Source organism: Scylla paramamosain, chromosome 34, assembly GCF_035594125.1.
Source record: "Scylla paramamosain isolate STU-SP2022 chromosome 34, ASM3559412v1, whole genome shotgun sequence".
NCBI lineage: Eukaryota > Metazoa > Arthropoda > Malacostraca > Decapoda > Portunidae > Scylla > Scylla paramamosain.
This window is the reverse complement of record NC_087184.1, coordinates 6,930,818-6,941,250: the sequence shown is the minus strand read 5'-3', so window position 1 is coordinate 6,941,250 and position 10,433 is coordinate 6,930,818. Positions and strand designations below refer to the sequence as shown.

The 10,433-nt window shown below is 39.4% G+C and overlaps 1 protein-coding gene across 2 annotated transcripts in view; it reads right to left on the bottom strand.

The window, feature by feature from the left end:
* Nucleotides 1–347: 347 nt before the first annotated feature.
* LOC135090070 (dimethylaniline monooxygenase [N-oxide-forming] 2-like) overlaps nt 348–10,433 on the bottom strand; it is a 39,751-nt gene continuing 29,665 nt past the window's right edge. The window contains exons 2-8 of one of the 2 annotated variants that reach the window (XM_063986351.1): nt 7,144–7,341; nt 6,898–7,033; nt 6,613–6,746; nt 5,883–6,060; nt 5,471–5,621; nt 5,140–5,303; nt 348–4,814 (exon numbers count right to left, since the gene is read on the bottom strand). In XM_063986351.1, the coding sequence (XP_063842421.1) occupies nt 4,353–4,814; nt 5,140–5,303; nt 5,471–5,621; nt 5,883–6,060; nt 6,613–6,746; nt 6,898–7,033; nt 7,144–7,341 (1,423 nt within the window). In that variant the 3' untranslated portion in view covers nt 348–4,352. Of the gene's footprint in view, nt 4,815–5,139; nt 5,304–5,470; nt 5,622–5,882; nt 6,061–6,612; nt 6,747–6,897; nt 7,034–7,143; nt 7,342–10,433 lie in introns of those variants that run through there. The other variant, XM_063986352.1, reaches the window with a different exon arrangement.

The window sequence follows — 10,433 nt, the reverse complement described above, 5'->3', positions numbered from 1 at the left end:
ATATATATATATATATATATATATATATATAGGGACTTGAGTGGTGGTAACCCAGCTTAGCATAACAAACAAGTACGCAGTACAAGTAGACATCCAAACAACAATTAATTGTTTAATGCTCCAATTATAAAGCTTTTCGATTTGTTTTAGGTTCCCATTCACCAAAGATTCACGTCAATAAAGTGTTCACATAAAAACAACATTAAAAATCTTGAATTTCACATACAATAGCAACTCACACTTTTTTTCATAAAAGAAGATATACTTGATGACATGACAAATTTTTTGCCTCAGCGTGTGCTGCTGCTGATGATGACAAGGAACCATCGTATGTAAAAATGCTGATCTTTCTTTTTCTTTATGTAAGAGAGACACTGGTGAAGGGCAACACAATAATTAGAAAAATAAAAAGGCCCACTGAGGTGCCAAACCCTACAATAAATGGCGCTTGTTTCTTTTGTGAACAATTTAAAGCATATAAATTGGTTTTCACATTATTATGAGGCATTCGAATATCCATGCAGTATCCATTTAATAACCTTAACATTTATTTCACCCTTTACCTAGTTGTAGATGAGAAAACTGTGTCATCCATCAAGACAATGATATGCAGCCACATTAGGAACACATAATAGCATAACAAAAGCCATCATGTGACTGACTGTGTGGCGGACCCTTTACGTGTCCATAAAATAGGTGTGCACACAGATACCATGTCAGGTGCATTGGTGCAGTCATGCTCGATAATCACACCACGTTCACTTTCACTGTGTTTGATATTTTTCCTCAGTCTTAAGTCCTCTGATCTGATAAGAATCTATCAATGATTAGGTTTTGTTACGAGACTGTCATTATATCAGAAGACTTTAGATTGAAAATATACAAGCACAGTCGAATTGAGGAGAAAAGGTTACTCGGCCCTCGACCACAATTGACAACCTGATGTTACGTTAAGTGGGGACTCTTAGCATGCGCCTTTGAGCTCTACTTTTTTTTTTTTTTTATACATTTCGTATTTTAGTTGAAAACAGCTAATTGTTATTCCTGCTTCTAATTCTGCTCAGGCATCTCTTTCTCGACGGCTGAACTGACTATGTTCTTGCTTGTATAATATAATAATGAATACTTGCGATATTCTTATACTTCGTCACTGATTGCATTGATTACGGAAACTTGTTTTAAGTATAATAAATTAAAATAATGATAATACCAGTAGTAGTAATAGTAGTAGTAGTAGTAGTAGTAGCAGTTTTTATGCAGGAGGGGCACCGGCCAAGGGCAACAAAACTGCAATACAAAGAAATATATAGAAAAATAAAATAAATAAGATAAATAAAAAAACCCACTGAGGTGCCGGTCCCTGAACATAGTCTAAAGTGTTAGTCAGAAATACAGGATAAGTTTCTTGAAACCTCCATCTTGAAAAGGTTTAAGTCATAGGAAGTTGAAAATACAAAAGTAGGCAGGGAGTTCCAAAGTTTGCCAGAAAAGGGATGAATGATTGAGAATACTGGTTAACTTTTGCATTAGAGAGGTGGACAGAATAGGGGTGAAAGAAAGAAGTCTTGTGCAGTGAGGCTGCGGAAGAGGGAAGGCATGCAGTTAGCAAGATCAGAAGAGCAGTTGGCATGAAAATAGTGGTAGAAGATAGCAAGAGATGCAACACTGTGGCGATGAGAAAAAGACTGAAAACAGTCACTTAGAAAAGAGGAGTTGATAAGACGAAAAGCTTTAGATTCCACCCTGTCTAAAAGACCAGTATGAGTGGAATATATGTGGAATATATGTGAAGCATACTCCATACAGAGTTAGCAGCGAGCAGGGGGGTGAGAAAAACTGGCGGAGATGACTCAGAATGACTAACTTCATAGGAGCTGTTTTAGATACAGACGAGATGTGAAGTTTCCAGTTTAAATTATAAATAAAGAACAGCCCGACGATGTTCAGAAGAAGAAGAGGGACAGTTGAGTGTCATTGAAAAAGAGAGGATAGTGTTGTGGAATTTTGTGTCGAATTGATAGATGGAGGAGTTGAGTTTTTGCTTTCTTCCAATCAGAAATCATAGAGAGATCCGAAGTCAGACATTCCATGGCTTCTTTACGTAGAAGAGGGGGACAGTTGAGTGTCATTGAAGAAGAGAGGATAGTGTTGTGGAATTTTGTGTCGAATTGATAGATGGAGGAGTTGAGTTTTTGCTTTCTTCCAATCAGAAATTATAGAGAGATCCGAAGTCAGACATTCCATGGCTTCTTTACGTGATCTGTTTGCTTTCTGAAGGGTTGGACGTCTCCGGAAAGACGTGGAAAAGTGCAGGATGGTATCATCAGCGTACAAGTGGATAGGACAAGAAGTTTGGTTTAGAAGACAATTGATGAATAATAGGAAGAGAGTGGGGGACAGGACACAACCTTGAGGAAAATCACTGTTAACAGATTAAGGAGAAGAACAGTGAACGTCTACCACAGCGGCAATAGAACGGGCAGATAAGACACTTGAGATGAAGTTACAGAGATAAGCATATAAACCGTAGAAGGGTAGTTTGAAAATCAAAGCTTTGTGCCAGACTATAAAAAGCTTTTGATATGTCTAAGGCAACAACAAAAGCTTCACCATTATCTTTAAAAGAGGATGACCAAAACTCACCAGTAGAGCGGCTTTGACGGAACCCGTACTGGCGATCAGATAGAAGGTTGCGAAGTGATAGATGTTTTAAGAATCTTCCTGTTGAGGATAGATTCAAAACCTTTAGATAGTCAGGAAATTAAACCAACAGGACGATAGTTTGAGGGATTAGAACGGTAACCATTTTAAGGAACAGGCTGAATGTTGGCAAATTTCCATCAAGAGGGAAAGGTAAACAGATGTCAATAGACATAGTTAAAAGAGTTTGAATGGATAAGGTGTAAGCACGGAGGCGCAGTTTCGGAGAACAATAAGCCTTCCGAGGGTTTAGGCCAGCGAGGGCATGAAAAACACCACTGCGAAGGATCTTAATAGGTAGCATGAAGTAGTCAGAGGGGGGAGGAAAGGGAGGAACAAGCCTTAAATTATCCAAGGTAGAATTTTTAGCAAATGTTTGATGAGACGGCAGTGAAGCATCATGTTGAAATAAAGAAAGATAAAGAAGCAAAGTTATTGGAGTTGTTTTTGGCTAGTTGCCAAAAGTCACGAGGGGAGTTAGATCTGGAAAGATTATGCTTTCTATTAATAAAGGAGTTTTTTTGGCTAGTTTGAGAACAGACTTTGCATGATTCCAGACAGAAATATAAAGCACATGAGATTCAGGTGATGGAAGACTCAAATACCCTTTGTGGGCCACCTCTCTATCATGTACATCACGAAAATAGGCTGAGTTAAACGAAGTTTGGAAGGTTTAGGTTGAGATAAAGAGTGAGGAATGTACGCCTCCGTGCTAGAGACTACCAGAGACCTCTGTTATGAGCTCAGCACACAGAGACGGGTCTCTGACACGAAAACAATGGTCACTGCAAGGGAAATCAGCATAATACATCATCAGGTCTCCCGGTTAGCAGAGGTAAAACACCAGAGGCACCTTCGCTTTGAGAGATCCTGAAGAGAGACTTGAGCGATAGGACAAGATACAGATATGAGACTGTGATCGAAGGAGCCCAAGAGAGAAGATAGGGTAACAGCAGAAGCGGAAGGATTAGAAGTTAGGAAAAGATCAAGAATGTTGGCCGTATCTCCAAGACAATCAGGAATACGAACGAGTAGGGTGTTGTACCTTTTGCTCTAGGGCGTAGATGATAGCAAAATTAAATGCTAGTTCACTAGGATGATCAGTGAAGAAAGAGGAAAGCCAAAGCTGGTGGTAAACATTGAAGTCTCCAAGAATGGAGATATCCACAAAAAGGGAAGAGAGTCAAAATATGCTCACTTTGGAAGTTAAGTTGTCAAAGAATTTCTTATGGTCAGAGGAGTTAGGTGGGAGGTATACAGCACAGAAAAATTTAGTTTGGGAGTGACTCTGTAGTCGTATACCGATGGTGGAAAACTCGGAAGATTCAAGAGCATGAGCAGATTAAGCCATTGTGCACAGAGACGCAACATCCAGCTTTAGATTGAAAATGAGGATAGAAATAGTAGGAGGGAACAGAAAAGGGGCTACCCTCAATTGCTTCAGACGCCTGTGCTTCAGTGATGAAAAGATGAAGTTTAGTAGAAGAGAGGTGGTGTTCTACAGATTGAAAATTAGATCTAAGACTGCGAATGTTGCAGAAGTTAGTGAAGAAGAAGTTGATGGGGGTATCAAGACACTTACGATCGATACCAAAAGAGCAGTACTACCTGGGGACATTTGTTGTTGTTGTTGTTTCAATGAATAGGTCTGTCTACCTCGGTATCCTAAGAATTGCTCTCAATTTAATCATGAGATGGGAGCCAAAGAAACTCACAACCCTAGGAAAGTCTCTCCATAGGCAGCGGACAACCTGTGTCAAGATTAGCCTAGTTAGATCCCAGTACGTCGCCACGCGCTGCCCCCTCAAACTCTCTATTATGGCGCCATCCCCAGAGACCTCGTAGCTGTAGCTCTTAAAGACAGGGAATGAAAAAAAAATACGAAACAACACTATCATTAGTAACTGAGGCAAGAAGGCCGGCGGTTGCTCCAGGCCAGCTTCCCTCGCCAGATCCCTGAGATACTCAAACTGGGTCATTTCAAGAGTGTGATAGTGTTTATCTAGCAGCCCTTGCTCCCTCCGTTCCTGATCATTCTTGTGAGCGATGGCCGTCATTTCTTCAAGTGAGGGTAGCGTGACCTCACCTCTCAGAGTGGCAAGGAAATACTGCACCTGAAAGAAATCGTAAATTATGTGTGTGTGTGTGTGTGTGTGTGTGTGTGTGTGTGTGTGTGTGTGTGTGTGTGTGTGTGTGTGTGTGTGTGTGCGTGCGTGCGTGCGTGCGTGCGTGCGTGCGTGCGTGCGCGCGTGCGTGCGTGTGTGTGTGTTCTGGAGTAGTGCCTCGTTTTGTGCTGTGATGAAATTTAAAAAAGAACCTATTACCTTCTTCCTGTTTGTCTTTACTCCGATATACCTACAATTATTCAATTATTTTCTCTGATATATTTGCCGTCTTTATCTCGCTCAGCAAGTAGGCGCCAGAGACAGGTGAGCTCACCTGGTAATTGACGAGAGGGAAGGTGATAGCTCGCGATGGGAGGCCAATGAAGCCCATTGTGGGATATCTGATGTTGATGATGTGCTTGTGCACGTTGTGCACACGGTTGTCCTTCACCTCAACGCCACATTCATCAGTCAGGAAGGGAAATTTGTATTTGTATCCTGAAAGAGATCATTGTTATCTCTGCTTTCATTTCAAACTATTTCAAACTATTTCACTTTGTGAAAAATAGTAACGTAACAATGGAAGGTGTGGATAGGCAAGTGGTTGCACCTTCTCTGCGCTTTAAAACTCATTCTGGTAGCTGTACCACACCCTCATTCATTACCTGTACAATACAAAATGGCTTCTGCTTCAACATACGTTCCATCAGCCAACACAAACCCTGTCTCATCAGCCGTGACAACAGCCCGCACCTGATGCAGCGTGTTGGGAAACTCAGACGGGATCAAGAGAGGAAACTTGTGCGAGAGGAAAACCTTCAAAGAAAAGACGGAAAAAAATTACATTAGTCATGGTCCGCTAAAGTCTGTGGCATTGTATGACTGGCCATATTAGAATGGACTTGGGCTTACACACACACACACACACACACACACACACACACACACACACACGAAAACAGGAAAACTCTACTGAAATAAGCTTTTCGAAAGCTACGTATGATATCTAACAATGAGGGACACACTACAAAACCCAGAAAAATTGAAGATTAATAATTCTCCTGGTGAAAGTCTTGCCTTGTCTGCTACTTGGGCTATTTCAAGGGCGATGTCCAGGCCTGAGGCACCGGCCCCGAGCACCACCACCCGCCTGGCGAGAAAGGCAGAGGGCTCTCGGTAGTCGTGGCTGTGAAGCCTCTGCCCGCGGTACTTCTCGATGCCTTCGATCTCAGGGATATTTGGCTCTGAAAAATGACTAGAGGAAACCTTACATTTATCCGCAAGTCATTATTCATACCAACGGGTCATGAAAAAAAGAAAAGAAAATTCAAGTCATTATTAGAAAGGATTTAGCCATTAAAGGAAATCAGGAATCAGCGAAGTGCAGCCAGTCCCTACATTCTGCCTTTATATTAATGGTTCTCATAATGTGGGGGCGTGACGAGGATACACTGGGAGAGAGGGTAGTCGCTTAGCCAAAAATAATTGTTTTAAAGTACGCAAGTACATAATGAAATTATTCCAAGAAGCAAATACTCATTAAGATGTTTTGTGCATGTATAATTTTTTTAATTTGTTCAAATTCAAGAAAACACTTTGTTTTCCTACAAAAAAAAAAAAAAAGATAAACACCGCAAAAAATACATAGTTTCATATAAGCACAATAAAGTGAGGAAGGGAGAATGAAGGTGAGGCTGTTACATGCAGAAAAGGGTACGTTACGTAAGGTAGTTTGGGAACAATTGTTGTACATTAATCCAGTGTGGTCCTTTCAAGATACAGACGCTGCAGATCAGACAGGACTCACCCGTTACAAATGAGCAGAGCCCGGCAGGTGGTGACGTGAGTGAAGCCTTTGGAGAGGTCCTTGACTGTGACCCTCCAGGCCACCTGTCCATCCTGCTCGCCCGCCGGTGACACTTCCTCCACACGATGTCCAAACTAGGTGTGGAAAAGTCAGGGTTTTCTTGTTTTTTATTAGAAAAAAGTAGACAGACAGACAGACAGATAGACAAACAAAGATAGATAGACAGACGGACAGACAGACAGATAGATAGAGAGATAGATGTACAAACACGCACACACACATTACCTTGATAAAGCGAAGGAGACTGAAGTGGCGGGCGTAGTCCTCCAGATACTTGAGGACGGTGGTGTGATGCATGAAGGATTCCCCGTCCGGAAACTTGTAATCTGGGAAAGCCATGAGCACTGCCGGCACGTCTGTTCTGAATAGAACAGAAATAATGAAAACGCTTTTTTTTATTTTTTTTTATAATCACTAATACAGCCAATGTCCACAACTATGGAAGGTAAAACTTTTACTCACTGATATTACCTCAGACTGTTGTACAGACTGGAATGGACTGGAAAACCTCTCTGGTCCACGCCAACATTCTGAGACAGCCTCCATGTGCCGCCAAGGTCCAAAGATTGCTCCCACACCACTGCCCTCCATCCCTGCATACCCTGCACGTGTCGGGCTGCACACAGGCCCGCAGCCCCCGCCCCTATGATTCCCACCACACGCTCGCATCTGTAAGAACATAGATGGGGTGTAATATATATGGAAAATACATAAATATGCATTTAAATACAATTGTACTTGTATATTTTCACCTTGTAACTAATACATTATTTCAGTACACTTCAGACTAATATATATATATATATATATATATATATATATATATATATATATATATATATATATATATATATATATATATATATATATATATATATATATATATATATATATATATATATATATATATATATATATATATATATATATATATATATATATATATATATATATATATATATATATATATATATATATATATATATATATATATATATATATATATATATATATATATATATATATATATATATATATATATATATATAGCTGTGGAATAACTGGACACGCTGTGTGTGTGTGTGTGTGTGTGTGTGTGTGTGTGTGTGTGTGTGTGCAGATTGTCACCACTTGTACTGAAGGTGACGCGGGCACTTTGTTTTGGGCCATAGCTCGTGTGGTTCTGCAGCTACACTGGTGTAGAGTCTGGCTTGCACTCCAGTGTGAGAAAGAACTCTTGTCTATCTGGGTGAAGTATATTGTTGTATCAATGTGTCCAAGTCATTGTGTGAGGTGTTTTGCAATGATGCTTTCTCCAGACCCATGGTTTCTATCTGAGAAGGGAGCAATTGCCTCACATTCTGTGATGTAGTGTCTTAATGGTGTGTGTCGCTCTCAAGCTCCCAATGGCAGCACACATCCGGAAAATTGTTTTTAATCTTTGAAAGGCAGCGGTATCCTAGCCTTAATCTGTACACACTGTTCCACTCTATCGTGCTTAGGTGTCCGGGGAACTGGGTTTTCTTTTTGGTCGTCTGCGTGTACCAGCTTGCATTTTTTGAACCTTTCTCAGCGCTGATTTTGTAAGTTGTGATTGAGGAGTTTTCTTGTTTTCTGCTTGAGATGTTTCTTTATCTGGGAAATGCTGACTGGAGTACGTTCCATGATGGTAGGAAGCCTAAGTGCATCACTGGCTGCTTGGTCAGCTGCTTCATTGCCATCGATGTTGGCGTGGCTTGGAACCCAGTTTATCTGGACTTGTCTTCCTTGTCTGATGGTATGGGTTGTAGCCAGAATGCTTCTTAGGATGTTCATGATGTCTGTTAAAGGTGAGTGTTTGAGTGCTTGTATGACCCCGAGGGAGTCGGTGGGGAGGTTGGTATTTATGACGTGAGTCGAGGCGTCGCTCTGGCCAGTAAGAGACGCTGATTGGCTGGCACAACGCGACTAGTGGGCTTGTTATGTGGGAGCGGTGGGAGTCGCTGATTAGTTGTCTCCGGTTGGCTGGTGGGCTTACTCTGTGGCGGTGGTGCTTGGTCCCTTCTCATGCTCGGCAAAGCCTGTAATTCTTCCGCCTGAACATTAAGTCTGGAGATGAATTCTTTTATTCTGCAGCTACTGATGATGATGATGATGATAATATACTTTGCAGCTATTACTATGTATTATCATCTTTTCATAAGCATATTATTGTTCATCATGGCATTACTGTGCACTGTTTATGCTGAATCAGTCAGCCATGTGTATACTTTGCTATATGATGACTCTATACTATATTTCACTTATACGATTGCTTTTCATTTGTGATGCTTTACGCTCGCGATTACGAAAAAAAAAGAAAGAAAAAAAAGAAAAGAAAAGAAAAGAAAAAAAAAAAAGAAAAAAAAAAAAAAAAAATATATATATATATATATATATATATATATATATATATATATATATATATATATATATATATATATATATATATATATATATATATATATATATATATATATATATATATATATATATATATATATATATATATAAGAAAGACAGGAAATCTTCCAATCCAACATAACAAATCGCAGAGATGCTAGAAAGTACTGGATTGTTGTGCTTTAGAGCGCTATCTATTGAGAGAACGAAAAGTTACCGAGAGGTCACAGATCTTGCCAGTATTTAATTTTCTATTGTGTGTTACTTATGTGTGTTACTTAGGATAACTATACTATTCAAAATAAACTACAACAAAATGGAAATAAAAAAGATTCTTTGAAATTCGTATTTACTTAATATCTTCACTGTGGATAGGAAAGAAAATGTTCATTAAAGGTATTATAAAGGCATTATGATATGATATGATATGATTATGATTATGATAAAGGCATTATGATCAATTTTTAAGAAATAAGGCATTTATTAATAAAAACACTTTCTTAGAAGCAGATACTGCAATTACAAAAAGAGAAAATGCCATAAATTTGACACATTTGGTTTACGTAGGCATGATACATCAGTCTTGTTGCAGCCTGTTAACTTGGTGAGAAGTTTTGGCTGCAACCCCAGTGCCTTTCACGTAATCTCTGATTTTTTTTGAGTAGTAATGATAGAATCTGCAGTACATCTTTCCATTTCTGACACCTGTGATGGTAAGAATCAGTAATTATTTATTTTAACACCACTAATTCATTTATGAAATTCCTCTACCGCATCCACATAATGATGTTTCTCTGTCTTTTCTTCTAAAGCGTAAGGCCTATTCCCATCTCTAACTTAATAGAACATTCTACCTATCTATAGTCTCAAACACTTTATTTTTTAAAATTTATCTGATCACGGGGCTTCTCAATCACTACTTCAACACAGTGCCTCAATATCTAGCCTGAAATCGAGCTTTTACATTATACTTCTATGCTGTGTAGGTCAGCATAGGGACTCTCTATAGGTTAGTAATACTAAAGGCTTTCTACAAAAGGCATATCTATCTCTAAGCCAGCATCTTTTTTTTCTTTTTTACGTAGGAGGGACACTGGCCAAGGGCAACAAAAATCCCTCCCCCAACAAAAAAAAAAGAAAAAAAAAACACACTGAGATGCCAGTCCCAGAATAGGGTCCAAAAGTGTAGTAAAAAATTGAAAGGTAAGTGTCTTGAAACCTCCCTCTTGAAGGAATTCAAGTCACAGGAAGTGAAAATATAGAAGCAGGCAGAGAATTCCAGAATTTACCAGAGAAAGGGATGAATGATTAAGAATATTGGTTAACTCTTGCATTAGAGG